General features: G+C 41.3%; 1 protein-coding gene across 1 annotated transcript; it reads right to left on the bottom strand.

The window, feature by feature from the left end:
• Positions 1-348: 348 nt before the first annotated feature.
• LOC112559967 lies at positions 349-11,065 on the bottom strand. Its single transcript, XM_025231487.1, has 3 exons — positions 10,908-11,065; positions 2,395-2,646; positions 349-425 (listed from the first exon to the last, which is right to left on the bottom strand). Exons 2-3 carry the CDS (start codon positions 2,636-2,638, stop codon positions 349-351), a joined length of 321 nt encoding a protein of 106 aa, XP_025087272.1. The 5' UTR covers positions 2,639-2,646; positions 10,908-11,065.
• Between the last annotated feature and the right edge of the window lie 10,622 nt (positions 11,066-21,687).

Here is a 21,687-nt window from a genome sequence, read left to right as displayed (position 1 = left end):
ACGATGGAGAATGCGATGGGCCACTCCAGACGACCAACAAAGGTGCTGCGCAGCGGGTAGCGAGCTAGACCTGAAGACTTCTTCAGAAACACAGCCATTCCAATCAAGACAGAAGTTGCTGAATGACAGAAGAAGTAAACAAGAGTTAAAATCGTGATCACTGACATTGTTGCTGTTACTAGCGACCACTAGGCTGTTAAAATTACATCTTTTAAAAAATTGAAAAGAACAGGCTCAGAACTATGTTGATGGCTGCTCAGGGAGGAGCGGAGAACCCACCTGAAGCCGCGAGGAGAAGACAGAAAGGCGGCAAGCAGAAGGAAGAGTTCTAACTCGCTTCTCAGGTGGTCACACGAGACAGGCTGCCGCCAGCAGGCAGAAGCCAACGGCCACACTCTCAAACACCTGAGTTACTTGCAGCCAGGCTGCAACGACATGGAGGACAGAACACTTTAACCACTTACATGGTGATTCAAGGAAGTAAACAGTAGTCAGCAGGACAAACCACTTTTTCGTTACATATCAAACCACATATCGCTATATTACGAGATTTTTCAAATGATCAGCTGTGATTTGTTTTCTTTTTAAATTTCCAAGAAAGATACAAGTAACTACTTATTTTAATTTTTTTAATTGTATTTATTTTTGAAGCATCGGCAAAGGCAAAATAGAAGATCTGGATATTTTCTGAAGGATCCCACACCTCGTTATAGTCATATAAATACAAAGTGCAAAGTTCAGATGACCACCTCTAAAAGCACAATGATAATATTCTGTTAAATAAGGAACAGAAATAATAAGCACTTCTATGTAACGATTGTTCTAAACCTGACACAGATTGAACGAAAATACAAAATACTTTCTTTATCCTGTCATTCAGACGTTATAATTTTGTTGGAACAGAAACAAGGAATAATATCGGGGTTAATTGCCGGCTCTCCCCTAACTCTCTAACTTACTGCTCCGGGGTGGGTGGGGACTGAGGCTTACTCGCGGCACTAAACTCATCAACATCTACAACCTGCACGTATCGTGAAGGGACATCTGTCCACACCAGAGACCTTCATGCCCACGCACCCACAGCTGTTACTCGGATGCGGAGAAAGTGTTTACTGTCTGAAGTGAGAAAGTACTGGATATTCTAGCGTCCCTTTACCACCACTACAGTCTCTCTATTAATGTTTCTAGATTAGGTCTCGAGTAGTGCTTTAACAGTCCTCCCGCAAAGTCTTTTTCTTCACACACTTTCCCCCATCTCCATCTGAACACTAGGCTCGATCATAAACCGTCCTGTCAGTCCGCGCAGCTTGGTCTGAATGCACGTGACACTCGTACCTCGGACACCGGTCCATCGCAAACAATAAAATGTGTACGTAATTACACCCCTAAGGCTTTGATAGTTTACTGTCTGGTTAAACCTCTACACCATCCTATTAATATCCGCTCAGACAGCAAATCAAATGAGTTTTTACAGTTTTGTATAAAAAGAACCTGGAGTTCTCACCGGTGGTCCTACTACAGCTTTCCTGTCTTCATCTGCTAAACTGTTCTTCAACCTTAATATGCTAAAGTTTAGTGTTGTTACAGAGAAACGGGAATAAATCTGAGCGATGAAAGTTGTCAACAAAATATTCATTTCTATCGACAAACGTTTTGATAACAATTAAGTATTCATGCTATCAAAACCAACAAATATATATATTTACAAACTCACTACTGACAGATATGAGCTAGTGTCATTTAATAATTGAAACATGTGAGAATGTGCATCTCCCGCAAACATGAAGAGTTAATATTATTGCCACGAAGGAAGTGTGCGAGATCCCAGATAAAATGTCAAGGCTCCTAGTCACACAGCCGTCTACATCTAGATAATACAAATCGAATACAATTTTTGTTTTATTTTTAAAGTTGAAACATTAGAAGGATCTTACTACTTCATTGTCGAAATTTTTTACTTTCTTTTCCCTGATCATTAAAACAAACAAAAACAATACAAACAAAAACAAACTGCGAAGTAAGCAAGTATAAAGTAGTGTGTTACAATAAGCAAATGCAACAGTTTGTTACAATAATTCGGTACAACTGAAGACTATTGATGCATATTATGTCTGGTAGGATTTGAGGATGAGAACAGACGGATGCTACTGTATTGGATATATCTCTCTTCCCCATTCTATCTATATATATATATAACCCATACTCAGGCAAACACCTACTTAATTAACAACTGATTTTTAAAACATTCCAAATCAATCATTTGTTAATGTCACATATGCTTTGAGAATAAGGAAACACGTTGCGTACAAAGCAAAATTGTTTGTAGTTTATATTAAAGACAAAAGAATGTCTGCTCAAGTTTGTGACAATATTCTTTCTTTCTTCGAAACGAACCGTTTGATCCTGATGTGTCTGTAGGAATCTCGTTGCAGTCGCCCTCCACGCAAATGACCGTCACCCACAAGCCGTAGGTCGTGGTGCTGGCGTTGATGGAGCCACTGTCGTTGGCCGGGTAGACCCACCAGCCCGGCACCAGCATCCCCACCAGCTGGGAGCCAACTGATAGCAGAATGCACAGGAGGATGACCACATCCCCCATCACTGCCATCTCCCCCTGCTTCTTCTTGCCGTCCGTCATCGTCTTTCCTGTACACACAGACGAACACACCTACAGCATGGCAAACAACAACACATTGTATATCATTCATCCCAAAACAGCCCTTCAAGCTGGCTAGACAAAATATTTGTTAATTCATTTAACAAATAGTGAGATAAACATTTGTACTGAACTAACAATTATGGGTACTTCTATGATTTGGTTTCATTATAGTAATTTTTATCAACTTCGATTAAAACTTAAAATGCAACAAATTGTAGATTATTTAGCAAAAGGCAAGAGCATTGTGTACTTAAAATAACTACAAAGAATGTTTTTTTGTTCGTCAACGCCTTTAAAGACTCCAATGTTAGACAAAGCTTGAAAAATATTTCAATCTCAACAATCGAAATTTTATGTCAATCAACAGTCAATTGTCAACATTTATAAATACACTGCTTTAATATACATAGTCTTTTTATCTGTCAAGTAACTTACAACTACTCTTAGAGATATAACAGTAAACACATCTTAACAATGTTAAAGTTCTCGAGGAAAAGAAAAACTTATACTTAAATAGAACCCAACGAATTTTAAACTGAAATCCGTTGGCCTGTCAGCCTCTAGCCATCTTACGAAAAGCGAAGGAAGCTGCTAGTGTAGTGATGTTGTCGAGAGGAATACAAAGTTTAAAAGACAGAGCGCGCGACAGGGAGGGGGAGACACACGGGATTATTTACAGCTCACAGCCATACACCTTGTCTGTGCCTTCCACTTTTTGAAGGTGCTTGAAAGTTTTTCAAGTTATGAAAGAGGATTAAAAAAAATTGGAGAGGTATATAAGAAACAAGATTTAATCAGCTTGTGCGCCGTGCCGGCCGCGTGTGACGTCACCTAAGCTCTCATGCGTGCGATGAAGCGACGACCGCGTCGACAGCCAGAGCTCTTTATTCACCAAGATTAAGTTAGTAGCGACAGTGTTAGTGATGAGGTGTCGAATCGAGAGAAAAACCAACAGGATGTTTTCTATCCGTAAAAAAGATTGAAATGGGCTTTCAACCGTTGACATTACACATTTATTCATGCGCAGGTTCGAAAATAAGGTGAGCACTGATAACTCAAATATTTTTTTCTTGAAATACTAGCCATTAGTTAAAACAAACAAAAGATTTGTTCCCTAACTTGTCTGAAACTGATTACTATGATCTAAAACTGTTGAATAACGGCATAGTTTGTGTATAGAATAAACGTAATTGTGAAGGAAACAGGCAGGTAGAAAGTGGTCATCAAAGTAGTACTCAGTGGTATGTGCAAGTGTAGGCACACACACACTTATGTAAACATGAAAGAGAAGAAGACAAAAGAGAGGAACAGAGAGACAGAGTGATAGAATAGCATAAACATCAAAGTAATGGCATCTGTAGCAAGTAAAGAAGCCTAAGGGCCCAGGTAAGATCAGATCTTATATATTTGACACACCTGGGTGAACTGTTATAAAGAAGTAGCATCATACACTGAGTTGCGCTCCTTACAAAGTATATCTTGCACACCTTGCGCAGATTAAAGCAGATCTTGCACACCTGGCAAAGATTAAAGTAACAAAATATCGTTCACACCTTGCAAACATTGAAGCAGTTGGGTCCCTCTATGCTAGTCACTGAGCTTAATGAGGGTACAAATACCAGTTAAGAGGGAAACTATAGTGAGACAAGAGAAGAGTACAAGTGGCTGAAGTCTGGCCAATACTTATTATAATATACAATTTGTCAGGCACCGAAATGTACGTGAACGTTCGTCTGATGTAACCAAATGAAATGTTATTATATTTTATTTGGTTCTAAGTTTTAAAAAAAAAGGAAATTAAGATGCACATTTGCCGATGTTAAAAATGAACGTGTCTTTGCCGGTACTGAAGTACAAAAATATATTTCTCTCTGATAATGAATTCCAAGCAGCTGATTCCCTAGTATAAAAAATTGCATTTCGCCGATAACGAAATAAGAATTACTTTTTTTCGGTGCAAAAGGCGAAAGATGTATTTTTGCTAATACAGGAGGTTGGGTTTTCTTTTTGGTATGCACAGCAAGACCTCGGTGGCAACTGCAACATCAAGGTCTAGTGTGTAAAATTGACTTTTTCATATGACGGCCCTGAGTAGTTTTTGAATAAGAGAACAAGATCAGTGCTCTGAAGCCTGATCAGGTACTTAAGACGATTCCATCCAGGCCTAGCAAAAAAAAAAAAAAAAAAAAAAAAAAAAAAAAAATGAAGCATATAATCTTTCGTTTCTTCCTTAAAACCAGGGCATCATCCCCAGTTTCGTGTGCATTGATGTAATCCAGGCTTGACAGGCGCTCACCCGAAAATCGCCAGGACTGCTGCCAAGACACCAACACGACTACTACTCCTCCACATCCTCCACAACCCACCTACCCCCTCATCACTGTTTCCGTCAACATCTCTCGCTGTCTCCCTGCTTAGCTTGAGGAAACAACTCATTACATTAAAAGGATCGGGCAAAGAAAGACATGGACTTTATGTTTACCTCGATGTTAACGAATGAGCAGCAAAGAGAAATGCTCTTCAATCTTACAGGAATCGAACAACAGAGAGAAAAGCAAAAGTCACAGCAATCGAAAATCTTTTTCACAATGAGTGGATCCTATTTCCTCGGGATTTTTGAACCTGATAAATATGCAGTATGAAATGATTGCCTTTTTTTTTGGGTTTCGAAAAAAAAATAATTGTTAGAGAGCACGATATACAAAACCTTATCTTTACCTGAAGTATATGCAGGCTGTCAAGATATTGCGAGTTTTAGTAACACGAAAGCTTCCTTTCACGGTGAGTAAGCATACCTAAATAGTGTGAATATGTTTCCTCACGTTTTAAGTCGGAAATGCTTCTTTTCAGAGTGAAAACACTTTAACGACGACCAAACTAGTTTCGTGATGAACGTATATATACACACACACACGATGAAGAAAGAATTTTTTTCGCCGAATATTTTCAGGTTACCAGGATGAGTGGTCGGTAGAACTGATGTCGTTTCATGCAGACCTGTCCATGGTCCTCGATAACTCCCAACAAATCCTGGGATCAAGGTCCCATCACGTGCGACTGGGTGAAAACCTCGGTGAAAATCGAACTCCCGTCACACAATTACTTCACACAAACAACTCGTGCTGTTTTTAAATTAACGGACGGACGAACGCGCACACGTCACAACCTTCATGTAACCCAAACCCTCGATTTCAGGATCGAAGGAAAGCACAAATAGCTTTGCCTCACCCACACATCAAGTTAGGCAAACAACTTAGCTTTCCCCCGATAAACAGGGAATTCGATGCTCATCCTGAGCTACCCACCGCCGCTACCCGTCCATTTCCTCAACACGGAGTCGTCAACATTGTCATCAGCAGCAGCGCCCCCAGACACGGCGAAACAAAAACACTGTTATTAGAGTTCCACCCAGACCCCTGCTCCTCGCCTGTTATTGCACACAATATCGTGAAAGAAACAAGAACTGTCTGAGGGATATTAGCTAACCTCCATCATAAAAGAGCACATATGAACTTTCTTGGGATCGATGCTTCGTAAAGACCGTTACAGGTTCATCTACAAGTGGGTTAAGCGAAATAAATCACAAAAAAATCAATTTTATCTCCCCTACCCCCCCCCCTCCAGACAATAGTTTTTCTTTTGAAAACAAATGTAGATGGTTTCTTGTAGTAACAACATTCCATCCGAGATCCTTCAGATATCCGCGATAGCGCATATAATGAATGAGTCCTGTTCATTCTGTCTTCATCAATATCATAGCTCAGCGACAATGATCATGGAGTTGGGCAATAGCTTAAACCCATATTTTATGTCTACAAGAAAGGTTTCAGAAGGGGCTTGTTCTTTTCGTGATCTTCTCCTTATGTTTATTTGGATCTCGTCTCTAAACCACACAGCAATTAAATAAAGGACACAGTGCGGTAAAGGTATTTATATGGTTATAGCTTCTATAAAACAGAAATGTCCTTTAAATTATTTTCATCATTTCTTTAAAAAAAACCCATCCAGTTACTTTCGCTCTCTCGTCTGAAGCAGCAACGATCGCCAAGCAGTGTAATACAATTACAGAACAATGTGAAACGATCACAAAAGAGTGTAATACATTTACAGCACGATGTGAAATAATCACAAAGCAGTGTAATACAATTACATCCCGATGTTAATCACATAACAGTGAACCGTCGAACACAGTGAGATACACTCGCATCACGGTGTGAAGGACTGACAGCACAGTGTGATACATACGATTATGCAACAGTCGCCAAACAATGTGATACATTCACAATCCAACGTGAAACACTCACAAAGCAGTGTGATGCACTCACATTATGAGTCTGCAGCTCCAAACCAGTCGTACAGTTTGTGGTCTCCGTTAACCCTCTCACCTAGCCTCGACTCACGTCTACGTGTCGACTCTCAGTCACGTGACACTCTCACGAGAGTTCGTGTCAAATCCTCCCGAGAAGTCGTGGAGGGCTCGCTGCAGTCTGGATGCTTGTGAAGCCGCCACAACCTGCATTAGACAGCCCTCCACACGGAGTCAGTCGCGCTCCAGCTTTGCTCAGCACGGGATCAACTTAGGCGTGACCCGGAAATGCCCCGAAGAGAAGATGTAACGTGAACTGGAAGTGGTTACAATACCGTAGCTTAACTCCCCTTGAACAGCCCATGATGTTCTTTCTGTCCCCGCAACTGGGCCAGACGAGAAATGGGCGACATGAAAGGACCATCATAACTTTTCGTCCTCTGTTCATCTTCCAAGTATTTCAAGATAGAAATTCTTGATAAAAGTGAAAACAAGAACCGTGGTTAGTTCTTCACGCCTGTGGAATACTTTGCAACTTGCAGTCACGGTTCATTTAATGCTGACAACAGTGTATGCATTAGCCATCCATCCATGCAATGAGGCATTAGCAGATAGGTAGGAAAGAATTTAAATAATAATAAATTTTAAAAATAAAAAAATAACATGTAGCCGTTTTTTAGACAACCTAACGTCCCACTTGTAGCATCCTTTCAAATTCTGCGTAGGCTTTTAATGTGATGCAAAGAAAATATCATCCCTATTTAGCGTATGGTACAGCTGTTGAAAGTGAATGATCGAACAGCTTGGTAATATTCATTGTAAAGTTGATAAGCCTATCGATGAAGCCTATCGATGAAGCCTATCAATAACTCTTCTACCACAAACTTCATTGTCTTCATCGTCGAGGTCATTACGACCAGAGCCTTTAACGTCTCCTCTCGTGCATGGAGGCTGATTGATTATTAGATTATCGCATCTCATTATTGAGTTTAAGACGACTCAGACAGGACGGCTTGCCAGCGATTCTCCGGCTGAACAAATCTCGCGTCGCACCCGCGTCACCAGACGAGACTCACGAAGACATGAGCTTGACGCATGCGCATAACAATGGCCGACAAGAAGGAGATTTCAACATCGGCAAACTCTCTGTGTACCTGGGATTTATCGTTCCTGTTTATTCAACTGTTCAGCTGAATTGGCCTTTTGTGTTGCCCAGTCAGACCAGGGCCGGCACCTGAAGATTCTCTTTGAGAGACTAAGAGTGCCTGGCATGGAGACTGTAAGTGTCTGGCCAAGAGACAGTAAGTGATGGGTGTAATGGGCACGGAAAAGAGACTAAGAGATAAGGTTGACATTTATCTCCAAAGAAGTTTTCTTTTGTGTATTGATGATCCACAGCACTCGGTGCAGAGAGAGAGAGGGCGTGTGTGTGTGCGCGCGCGCATATATTTTGTGCTATATATTGTGTTATATGATAATGTGTGTATTGTATGTTGTGTTAAAAGATATCGTGTGTGCCAGAGAGGGAGAGAGATATTGGTGTGAACATGCATAGGCAATGGGCGATGGGAGCAGTCAAGTGCACCCCAGCTATGTAACGGACATCTCCACTTACTTTTCCCTCCAGAGTTCTCCCTTTCTCCCCAAATGAGTCCTTTTTTCTCGCCTGTCTCACTGTCGGAGATAAATCCTGCACGTCTATCCACGTTAAGGTTAGTCGATGGGAATATACTGTAGTCATATGCTGCTTGGAGACTTCACACCATCGCCTTGAGACTGTTTAAAGGACCGAAGGGATCCTGGCTACAGAATGTAGTGAATCATCCTCACGTGACACGAGAGAGCGGCCGTTTGTCTCGTCCTACTCACTCTTCTACATCGTGTTTCTATCTTTCTCTCTCTCTTTCTCTTCCATGGGAGCACTCGTAAAAGTCTCCATGGCTGACACCATTTCACACTGCAATTTATAACTTTTATGTGCTATTTCTGGCCGCTTGTTTTTCACTCCACAGTTACGAAAGGACGAAAAGTTAAGCCTGCGCTGGGCAAACTGATTCTTCCATAAGCCTTGGTGTACATGTAGAAACACGAGTGAATATCTTAAAATACCTACAGGTTAACAAATGTAAGAAATAAGTCAAAATAACTATTGAGTGTGACCGTATGAGCCAACACTAAGGACAAGCTACCGAGTGTGAGAAACAAAGCTCACACTAAGTACAAGCTAACAAAGCCAAAGCCCGACGTGTAGCTGTTGTAACGAGGACTGCTTTCAATCAGTAAAGTTTGTTGTATCTGGGATCATAATGAACATAAGGATCTTTACCTTGAAGATAACTGGTAGGGTTGCCTGCACAGTAGTGATGTGCTATTCCAGTTTCAAAAAGAAACGCCTGTTTTAACGTATTGGCTCCTCTCACAAAATGTGGGTTGGCACCAGATCTTTTAAACATCATTTTAAAGTGAATATAAAATCTTGGAGCATTAAAGGATCTTGTTTTTTCTCATAAAGTAAAATATGATTAGTAACTACAGAATGCGTTCCATCAATCCTGATTAACACTAACTCTGGCCACCCATCGACGGCTTATGCTAAAAAAAATTATTTTTGCGGAAAACCTGTAGCAGCAATAATATTACAAATACTAAAACAGTACAGTTAATAGTTACAAACGTCTGTAGCTATTCTCTAGATTGTCGACATACATGAGGCGGTTGCATTAAGGTAATATATCAGTTCCTCTCTAGGGACCCTGTGCTAGTAGAGTAAGGTCTCTGATTAATTAGACTAGTGTATGTGTCGCCATCAGGCCGGCGAGGACAAAAGGCGTCAAGAGACGAGGATGACAACGAAGACAGAGTGAAGCTCGTGGTGAAGCTCGTGTGACAGCGGAGACTAAATGTCGTGTCATACAAATTTATTTGTGGAGGGTCACTGGCGTGATGACCCAGGTGCCATAGGTCAGAGTGACATATCAGCAACTGGCCATCTAGGCAAGGAAGGAACTCAACAAACCTTTTATGACAGTGAAACAGTTGTGTGTGAGTGAGAGACAGACAGTCAGCTAAAACAACGCTTGTCAAAAACAGACTCCATTGCAATTCTCTGCTTAAAATAACTGTTAAGTCAATATAAAAAAAGGTTTGAAAAAAGGGTATATATACGGGAATAAAGATAATACAGACACTAAAATAATTACAGCAGGGCAGTCAGAAACACCTTCACCGAGCAGAAAAAGAGAAACTTTTGAGGAGATACCTATGTCCCAAATATTATATTGGGACCAAACAGTGATCAGTCTGTCCAGTTTTTTTGTGAATAGACAATTTGAGAGCTGATTGCTATCGTTTGTATCGAACCTTATTGCAAGCCCCAACATTCGGTAAAACAAAACAAAACGAAAAAAAAAAACCACAAAAAAAAAACAAAACCAACAACAACACAAAAACAAAAGCAAACAAAAACAAAAAGTGATCTTTATATCAAGAAGATATTTTTTCATGATGCAGTCATGCCTTAAATTACGACAGTACTTATCTGGTCCTCATCATGCTGCCAAGCCTTTATTATAATAAGCTTTGTTTCGAAATCAAATGGGGAATCTCTGTTGCAGTTTATACTTAGTCTTTTACCCACACATCTCAAAAGCAACATCTATCATCCATTTATCCACTGATCTAAACATCAACACCTATCTAGGGCACAGAAAACGTCTGCCATGCATTCATAATTCATTCTTTGATGTTGCATTGTAATCCGAGGCTTGAAGTGTCGTTTGCCAATGGCAGCAGATGAATGGGCGCTCCACCACTCCCCCCTCATGCCCCTCTTTATGGACAATCTTAGTACTGCCCTCATACCCTCTTTAATCTCAATGAAGCTGAAACAAAAGACATTAAAGCACGAAACAGCACACACGTGGACCAACACACAGTTCTTACCTCCCGACACAGGCACTTCCTTTCTGCCAACACATGAAAACAGTTGTGACACACAGCGCCACCTAGCCACCCCACAGCCCCGGAAGGTGAGACGAGAAGACTGGTGGCCGCTGCCCTGCAGGCCGTCACGCTTGAGCTGACAGTGACAGTGACAATGACAGTCAGCGACCGTGGCGATAACGTCAGCACTGAGGAGAATCGTCACTCAGCCCTCTCACCCTGCCCTCGGCTCCTCTCTCCCCTGAGACCTACACATTGAATAACTGATGGATGCACAATGTAACTACACCTCACACAGAGAGAGGACAGACGTCAGTATGTTAATGTTGTCTTTGACATTTGACACTTGATTTCATTCATTCACCCGGTGAAAGGAATTGAGAAATTTAATATACACAATCAATAGTTTATCCATACAAAGCTTGAAGACACGTAGACAGATAACAAATAAATGACAGTAAATACAAACTGTTATATAACAAAAATAACCGTAACAACCATACTGATAACGGCTAAGATATTAATATACATATAGATATAGCACCGCATTACCGTAAATTAATTAATGACATTATTAGCCATCAATATTAGCTAAGCTGTCACAAATAATACTAATAAATTCAATAGGCTTTTTTTCTCCATACTTTTTCGTGGCACAGAGGAGACGGCATTCGGATGTTTAAAAATAGAATTTAGACATTAATCTTTCTCTTTCATCCTTGAAGTATTCACATGCTAGAATGTTAATGAAATTCCTCTCCAGTATTTCAGGCTTCACATTTAAGTACAGTGTCACTGTAATCCTGGACATTGCAAGTTTGGACTCGGAAATTATTCTGTAATGTAAAGGCCTCAGTCATCTGACGAGCCGGGAACATATGTTAATAAGACATTTCCTCCCTGGCATAATGCAAACCTCCGAGGCATGGCCTTGTTTGTCGGTATAAATCTCGACAACACACAGGATGTATTCATCTGTCTTGTGCAGAGTTTCATCTCATCATGACACAAATTTGTTTCCACTACCGTTTAAGGTATCCATTCATCAGTCCAACAGTTTTTTTTAACTCTCTTCCGGTTTTAGTGTTATTGTTGTGGAAGTTTGTCTCAAGATAACAATTCTGTGGGTGGAGCTGCGAATACATTTGTATGTCAAAAATAGCGGAACACTTCAGAAAAGTAATTCTTTGTTATGCATTCAAAAGTGGATGATAGTTTATGTGACAACCATGAATGGTCAATGAATCTAAAAATAAGAATAGGTAATAATGTTTACTTACTTTAGTCCATGTTCATGGGGTGGTCTTACTAGGAGTCTTCAGCACACATTTATAAATACAAATGTGAATATAGTAATCCAAAAAAGTACTGTCTAAGTCATTGAATACATTTAGTGTTCAGTGTCTGGGACATAATGAACACTACTAGCACTATACACAACATCTGAGTACTATCAGGACTATCCGGGGAATTGGATTACTAACGCTCCCAGCACTGTACAGAAAATTTGAATACTTTTAGATTATGCTAGTTATGGAACATCTACTCGTTCATAAAGCTCTCGATATCTTCAATTTTCTTTTTCATCATAAAATGCAAATGAAAACTGTGAGGGTTCTTTGGAAGTAATCCGAGGTACCCAGGACAAAGAGGAGAGCGCCAGCAGCCTGGGTGCTAATCAACCTTCGTACACAGAGGTGCACTGAGATCGATGTCCATCGAGTGATTAGTGTCCTCCACCAACGTCTGCGTGCAGGAGGGGGAGCTACACACCGGGGGAAGGATGTGAAGGGTCTGCCTGTTGTTGAGCAAAGTTTCCTAGATGTCATAGAAACCGTTTAGCAGTGGTATACTTCATGCATCTTTCGGTTTTCATGATAAAGGAGAGATGTCTTCAAAGCTGTGGTCCTCTTTCTTCTTTTATCACACGTCATTGGATGGTTTCAGATGTTCCGGTCTCTTGGCAGATTCTTTTAGACTTTCGTTTTTGTGTGCTTCATGTAATCTCAGTTCATAGAATAAGTAGAAATATGTGAGGTGCAGCACTACAGCGAACTTTGCACTGTAACAGTCTCACCGGGACAAATGATTGTAGGTAGAAAGTTGACAGCAAATATGAGGACAACTTCCCAAATGTTCGAATAGTTATTTCAACAATAAATATAATTACTTTAACTTCCCCTGGTGTCACTCTCGCCATGTGCCCGCCTTTTTCTCCAAAGACTTTGGTCTGTTGCCATCGTAACAAAATGAAGTCAGCGGGTCCCATGGCGACTGTCTTTCTGTGATTACAGACACAGCGAGAAACTACTGCCCCAGGAGTTCATAAATTTTCCTTTAAACATCACTTTTATGTCGTTAAATAAGTCATGTGACACTCTGAGACTGAAGAGACATCGTCACTCTTGAAGTGAATGTGACATGACATGTCACCTTGTCACTCAAAGCGCCACCGCGGACACGAAAAAGTTTGAGGAGCCGGAGGACTAAATGCATTCAAAACCTAAGAAATAAAGTCGGAGAAAGATTTTCTCCAATTTTTTTCTTCAACCTCAGATGCATTAGACCTCGATGGCGATGACGGCGGTGATTGTAATTGAGTGCGTGTCTACACACATCTCTACACACCTTGCAGTCTGTGGGTAGTCAAAATACTTACTGTCCTTTCATTCTTTTTTCCCGTCTGCCTGCCTGTCTGTCTGTCTGTCTGTCTGTCTGTCTGTCTGTCTGTTTGTCTGTCTGTCTGTCTGTCTGTCTGTCTGTGGGTTGAAGGGATGGAGGGGTTCGACTACAGACTGTGCCAGACAGTTAATTTACCGTGGACAGTTCTCTCTGTCTGAAGTAAAAGAACAAAGTTGTGGCGGGGAAGCTAGAAGCTAACAAGGTGAGAGAATGGAGCCGTGGATAACGGCTATTTTCACTTTCATCTCTTTTTATTCTTTATCGCTAAAACCTTTCTTTGTAATGATCTGCACTGCTCATTTAGTGAGAAAAACTCCTTCATTTATGAATTAAAAAAAATGTCAATGTAGAAGTCTTGTCGCAGTAGTCTACTATTTCACACCTTTTATGTACTCCAAGAAAGATTTTCTTGACGTGCGTGAAAGTATTTTTAGTTAAGTAATGAGTATAGAAACACTGTGGCCAGAAAGGACTCTGTCTTGCTTCCACCGAGGGTTGTGTCGAGGCGTCAGATGGCCGCAAATCACCATACTGACCTGTGCTGCTAATAACTCGGTCTGATGATGAATGAGACGCCTGTGGCAGCCTTTAAACTTGCTGTTTTATGTTCCTGTAGATTTTTGTCTGTCTTTTTAGCATGCAGGCGAGGTAAGTCAGAGGTGTGAAGAACCAGCGGCCCAATATGTAAAACGACGTGTTAAATATATTGGCTTTTTTTCCTCTTTTTAAAAATTCATTGTCTTATTTGATGGGAAAAGGTCTGTAAGAAAATGACAATAAAAATATCCTCTGGATTTTCAATTTTCTCCGGTAAGAAAACCCACCTGCGCAGAGTTTTTGTCTTTGTTTTAAAAAAAAACCATTGCGTCCATGGGTAATACAAAGTTTCAGGCTAAAAAAGAATGTTCAATAGAAACATGCTTGGAGTTCTTGGTGGCATCATTGTACAGGCATGTTTCAACTTAGACTGCCATCATGAGAGGAAAATTAATGGCATGCATTTTTACCCTTCCTGCTTTCCTCCATTACCGGTCGTCACCGCCATTGGCGTGAGGCTAAAGGCCAAGACGTGAATGGATTTCACCCTACAAGTGTTCCTAGTGTGAATGGCGCGAGTGTTTTGACATTGCCCATTGCCCACGCGGGGACTTGAATAGGTATTTTTAAAATTTGTCTTCCGTATGTTTTTGTTTGTCTTCACTCTGTTCTTGTCTGTCGTCATTGTTTTCTTCTGTCTTCCTGGTACCAGTGTTTACTCTCTGCATCTTCGTCTATCCATTTCCATTTTTGTCTGCTTTCAGCTCGCGTGTTGTGATGATCTGGTCGGCGTTGAAGCAAATTTTGCTGGTCAGAATAAAACATCACAGACATTGAAGACATGTAATAGGGTTAGGCCTGTCATAACCCTGACGGGGACAGAAAGATGCAGCGCATCATTCCAGCGAGAGATGAAATTTCCTGCCAAGCCGATGCTCTCCCTTTCCTGTTGCGGTTGCGTGACTAAGGGAGTTATGGTTCGTTTATTTTCACCTGCAATTGTTTTTTATTTATCGTGTCGCAGCTAGAGAAGTTTTGTTATTTTCTACAAAGCCTGTTAAAGATCGGCTTAAGGGATCGGAAGATAAAATCTACATCTCAGGTCTTGACAGTTTGGTCCTGCCTGATGCTTTTAACACTTTGTGTACTCGCTTTGAAACACACGATTTCTCCGCGAAGATATGGCACTTTTTCTTACTCACGATGTTCACTGGATCACCCCAAGGCTGTATTTTATCCCAGAGCTTGTTTATTCTGAATACAACCAGCTGTCGCAGTAACCATGAGGGTCAACATCTTGTCATATTCTCTGATGACACAGCGTTGCTCTCTATTCATAGCGAGCCAATAGATACCAATAATATAGCCTTGGATGAATTTATTGCCTGGTGCTATGACAGTTTCTGAGGACTTAATGTGGGTAAGATAACGAAATTGCCTTTAATTTCCGTTGAAACACTCCAACAAGTCCCGTAATTGTTGCCCATGACCAGGACGTGGAAATTGTCAATACATTGAAATACCTGGGCACCAGCTTCGACAGGTCATTTTGCTGGAATGAGCTATTGTGTAAAACGCTCAACAACGCCTCTTTCTTCTCTGAAAGCTGGTCTTTCTCTGTCACCCAGCGATTACTTCAGCGATTTTATAGATTCCACATGTAGAGCATGCTGTCCTCGTTCATGTGGTTTTACAGCCGTTTACTAGTGATGGACATAAGGAGCTTGAATCGTGTTGTATACAGCTGCTCTAAAGTTATTGAGATAGCCCACAGGTACCTTCATACTTTGTTTAACAGGCAGTGAAAGTGTTTAAAATTCTAGGTGATGACAGGAATGTTCTGGGTTCTGGTTTTGTCGAGAGAGTTTCATCAACTTCCATCGGGCCACCAAGGATACACCACTAAGACATCAAAATAGAACACAAAATGTCCATCCAATGAGTCCAGTTAATGCCTAATGTCCATAAAATACAATGCAACATTTCCATGCAAATATAATATACCGTATCACAAAACATTGTGGAATATTTTAAAGAAACCATGGTGGTCACTAGGTTTTAGCGGTTTTCCCGTCTCTCTCGGTTGTCGTGCCCACTGCAGGCAAAGTTTCGAATTTCTCTGACACAAGGCTCGGATGCAAGAGGTAGACTACTAACTCAATTAGTCTGAGATTTTTTTCTTCATGCTTTTATTATCATCCATTTCGCATGCATGAGAGACTCTCCGAGAGGCAAAACAGCAGACGAAACATTTTTTGCAAACAGTTTGCAATCACACGTGATTGGAAGCAGATGAAATTTGTATAAAAATAATGAGAACATTTACTGTCTCCAGAGTAAGACACAGTACTACTGTACTTAAGGTACTTTGTAAACGGTGTTCATGCACCTTTAAAGCATCTGTATCTCACGGTGGGCGTTCGTGTCCCGTCACACCACTTCACCTCACGTTCATCAGACGACCGGCCATCGCCGCACGTGGCTCATTGATCCCGATATGCCCCGAGAATGTCGTCTGACAGGATGATCCATCGTCTGGCACAAAGACATCGTGCTGCTTTCATTTAAAATGGGATCTAGCTCTTTACATCCCCATTCACTTTCTAATGATGTATTACACCTGATTTTATTTTTCTTCAGCCTTCATCAAGGCTGGATGAAAGCTTTCTCATCCATGGGAAGTCTTGTTTTTATTTCAAAACTGTCACAAACATTCCAAACAATTTCAAGCCGGGCTGATGTCGAAGTAAGAGACTGGGTAAGGTAGTGAAGTGAAGTCAGTGTAAGTGTTACTCTTGTGGAGGACATTGATGTCAGAGCCTGCAGTTTCATAGTTTGGCGACCCACTGCAGTCCCCAGACATGTCAAAGTGAAGCACACATGATTTCTTATTCAAATAGAAAGGGCGATTACCTGATTCGTTGAGTCCACTGGATGTGGTTTGTTGTTTCACGAGGTAGTTACCTCCCTGTCAGATAATGAGCAGAACCTTCTGACGTCACGCACGAAACCTCGACAGTGAGAAGGGAGAAAACTCCAGTCTTTGATGTCGTGGTGACCTGTGAGCTGTGTCGACTTCTGGTCTTAGCGACGATAAATCTGGTGATAACAGAGACGATGATGTCTAGTCGATTACAGACCCCGGTTCTTCGTGTCGAGCGATAAGATGTCGGCCAAGACAAAAACGTTTTCAGCGCCATATTCTTGTGGCAACTCCGTCCCGACAAGAACTGGAACAAAGTTTTCTTGGTGGAAAATAACTGGACATCAAGGAATGGAGGTATCACGGGGTTAGAATATCATAACTTGCAAGATACACCATGTGGCAACAAAAGCACAGCCACACCCAACCTGATACTAGGAGGTAGTGTCTCGTACACTAATTAGAAAGCTCCGTCTTATACTTTGTCTTATATTAAAACACCGTCTGACACTTTGTCTAATATTGAAGAATCGTCTCGCTTTTTGTTTAATTAGGAGGCACAGTCTAACACTTTGTCTAATTAGGAAACACCGTTTCACACATTGGCTGATGGGTAGTATCGACGCCCACCTGCTGATGAGTTCTACAACTCAAAGTACCCTAGCTGCTTCTCTACACTGCAAGCACTCACCTCATCCAATCCTGCCATAAGAAGAAAAAGCAAACTGTATTTTTCATCCACTTTATTCTATAAGTAGCAGAACTTATTACAATCCGTAAAATCCTAGGAACAGTGTCCAACATGCAGATAGTCAAAGAACGATTGTTGATTCTCTGTGAGGGACCTGTCTCCTTGTCCACCCATGCTTTACCGAGGTGATCTTGCATGTGGTCTACTTTTTTATTAATTACACGCAGTTCTGAGCCTAACCACACTACGATGCTGCTGGATTTATTTACAGTGAGTATTAAAACTTCCTGCAATGAGATCGTCGTGCACCCCACTGTACATAGTCACACAGTACAGACAAACCCAGAGTGTTACATATGGACTTGGGATACAAAGGTCTTGTATGTCTAATGTGAAAGTAGGAGATTGAGCCGACACTTTGTCAGCCAGGGTCTTCAACACGATGACCCTCGAGTCCTTGGCCCGACGGAGCAGAACTCGGTCAGGCGCCGGTGCTTCCGGTTCAGAGATTAAAGGGATCTGCAGAAGGGTGGAGCAAGACGGATTCCAGACATCCAAAAGAGGATTCGTCAGGGACTAGGTCGCTTCCAAGCGCAGCTGCTACCGATCTTTTTCGTTCAACAGCAACTATTCTATCTGTGCTGATAAAGTTCATTGAAAAAGCAGACTGGTACTCTTGATATTTGATTGGAATTTTATTTTGAACGTTTGCTGTTTGGATGATGTTTAGTAGGATGGATGCTAACTTGATGTGAATCACGAAATACAGAAACGTTTTACCGACAAGGTTTATTTTTGGAAACAGTATCTATACACTCTCAAAGTGAGGCTGATCACATAAATTCGACGTCCTTTCACATTCACTTGAGTGGAGTTAGCAGAGGATGGAGCAGGACATGGATGAGCAAGTGGTCGACATCAGTGATTCTGGACAGACTGAGGACAAGCACTCCTTCTTAATATCACAGGACATCTAGCGAGACAGACTGGCCTGTGTATGGTGTTATTTTCCTACAACAATAACAGTTTAATGTGACTTGTAGTTCAGATGCACAACATGTTTCTAAAAGTTTAAACTGTCCTTAAGAAAATATTTAGAAGCGTTTTTTTTAAAAAAAAAATCATTAATGCCATTGAGATGCGTTGAAAAAGAGCATAATAAAAATTGGGCTGATGTGAACAAACTTCTGACTTGAAATGTTTTATCTTATTAAAAAGCAATTTTAGTTTAGAAAGCTCTAAAATTGTGTTCTTCTCTGTGTTTCTACAAAAGTAATTATACAGATTTAAGGCCAAAAAGTATTTCAAGTTTGAAATGTGTGACTGGCTCCATGAGTTGTGACTTTTAGGAGTTCCTGGTCCTCCCAACTCATCTGGTCAATCTACACTCGTAGTGCTTTACTGATTGTGACACAGTTGTTGTGACCTGTTTTCCCTCTCTTCAAGCTAGGAATGTAGACAAGAACCTCCTAAATGCCACGATTCTCCATGGAAACTACAAGGCTTACGAGACCAAGAAATGAACTCAGTAGATCAATTGTGCATTTGATCGCCGACTGCTGTGCTAAGAACATCCCAACATTGAATAAGAAGCACTCTGTAACATGTAGTAAGACTCTTTAATCTCTCGTTTTTATTCTTTTAACTTACATCATTACCTTCTTTGTTGCTTAAACTTGCACAGACCTTTAAAAGTCTGATTAGTACACATCAGGAGGTCTAAAAGCTCGCTCGGACCAGTGACTAAAAAACTCATTCTGTCCACTCGACAGCTTGCCGTGTGCTCTTGACACAGTGTGCCACTTACAATACCCCGCCAGTACATGCGCTGTCTCTAAGTCTCTCTAAATTTACATGTGCAGCACATGTCTATCGTCGACATCTATAACTTCCAACTGTGTAGACGTGTCAGAAAAGATTTTACACTTACTGTCCAATAAACGCGAGTTTTACACCCTCGTAAACAAGTTTCACTCTCGGACACTCGCCAGACGTTCTAATGAGGTTCCAGTGTAGAGGGGAGATTGCGCGTGTAGCGCGGTAAAGCCACGCACTCTGACATTTTGTGGAAAGTTTTCCAACAGGTGAAACAGAGTTTATCGTTTCCGCCCGCAAAGTCCCTTCAAGTGGCTCCGGCCGGACGTGGACTCACACCGCAGACACGGCTCGACAGTTTCCCTGACCCCGGGGTCACATAAAGCAGAACGGGACATCAGAGGCTGACGTCACAGATTCTTGACTTCGCGTGTGATCAGTACTGAATGAAGTCGGATAAGTGAGAAAATTTCCCCGAGACATGCGCTAGCATATACATACCCACAGACACCCGACAAGAGATCTCAGTTACTGAACTAGTTGGTCGCTTATAAGTATAAATATATCTATCACACGAAGTCAAAGAGTATCAAAGAGATAAGCATATTTATGGAAACACATTTTCTTCAATTAGTATTTTTCTATTTGTCAAACATATCCCCTCCCCAAATAAAGCAAGTAGTGCTCGCGAGCCAAATAGTCCACGATTCAAACATATTTAATAAAGTTTTTAAACATCAACCTTCGTCCTGAAATTTGAAAGAATAATATTTTTTCTTCATTCTTCAAATGGTAGTGTGGTGACAGGAGTACGCACAGCTGCATTTGACAATGGATTGATTATGAACTTGAGGTTCCCAATAAAACTGTTAATAACACATAACTCGATTCGAAAGGAAAGCTAAACTTTCGAGAGGATCAGTGCTTTGCGAGTAACTGTGTAAATTCAATCTGTTTCTGTCCTAAGGTTTGGAGAAAGATTGTTATTGAGGGCTTATAAACTCATACCTCAAAAGGAAGGCAATATATAAAACTGTGAAATAGAGAAAATATGTCTTTGTGTGTGTGTTTGTGTGTGCCCCCCAGCACGCATGTTGGGAGAGAGAGAGGAAAATTAAGTGGAAAAAAGACTCAAACGTATTACGAATGTGAAGCAACTCATACGACTTTTTCTACAACAAGAGACTTATTTAGACGCTAGGGTGACAGGTTGTAAGGGTCACGTGACTAGCCTGCAGCACCCACTGCCTCATCTGCAATTGTCGACAGCCGCGAGAGCCTCCGTCCTAGACAGGACACTCCATCAATATTTCCGAATATTACGTCCCTGCTTCCCCTCCAGACCCACACCCCGAAAGGTGCTCTGCTGCTCCAGGGATGCCCGATTGCAGGTTGCTGCTGCTTGTTAGCTTTTGGTGATGGACAGCATCATCGACTGGCTGAGCTGGAGGCGCACAACGATAATGGAAGTGTCGTACCTCTCCACCACCACCGCCCCGCACTGCGTCCACCTTCTTCGGTCATCCTGACATCCGATGCTCATGTCCGTTAAGATACGGGGGTGTTGGTGGGAGGAATAATGTTTACTAGAAATTTTGTTTTCATCCCTTTGCTTTCTTCTAGCATCTCAACATTAACTGATCCTTCTTCGGCTTTTATCTAAGAAGTGCGCGCTGTGGAATTGCGTAGCTTAGCAGCAACACCCTATATGAGGGTTTGTCATTAATAAGGACTAGAAATAAGGACTAGAAACTCCTCGATGAGTTGTTTAGCAATAAAGTAAAGATTATCAACTACTAACCTGTCATTACCACTTTTATAGATTGAAAAACTTGTAAGTCCTCTATTTAACATCATGTTACTCTAGTCTTGATGATTTCACCTAAGAACACTCCAAAAGAAAAAAAAAGTTGATTGATCCCACGGAAACCTCTTTAGAGAAGTTAAGATTTTTCCTTTTTCTTCTTCTTCCTATTTTGTTGTTGTCTCCTCCTTGCTGGGCCAGAGAGTGCGACCCCTTGAATGAGTGAATCCTCGGTGACTGTAACAGATAAGGGGTCCAGCTGCAAGCAAATCGATGTGCCAGACCTGTCGGCACTCAGTCAGCTCCAAACCATGCTGGCCGGCCGGAT

This window comes from Pomacea canaliculata, linkage group LG3, assembly GCF_003073045.1.
Source record: "Pomacea canaliculata isolate SZHN2017 linkage group LG3, ASM307304v1, whole genome shotgun sequence".
NCBI lineage: Eukaryota > Metazoa > Mollusca > Gastropoda > Architaenioglossa > Ampullariidae > Pomacea > Pomacea canaliculata.
This window is presented reverse-complemented; position numbering and strand designations above follow the sequence as displayed.

Bases quoted from the DNA above. Each gene is read 5' to 3' on its own strand.
- LOC112559967 (XM_025231487.1), bottom strand. From the start codon at position 2,638: ATGACGGACGGCAAGAAGAAGCAGGGGGAGATGGCAGTGATGGGGGAT. The intron at 426-2,394 runs GTTCGTTTCGAA...ATGTCGTTGCAG, and splicing joins AGACACATCAGGATCAAACG to CCTGGCTGCAAGTAACTCAG.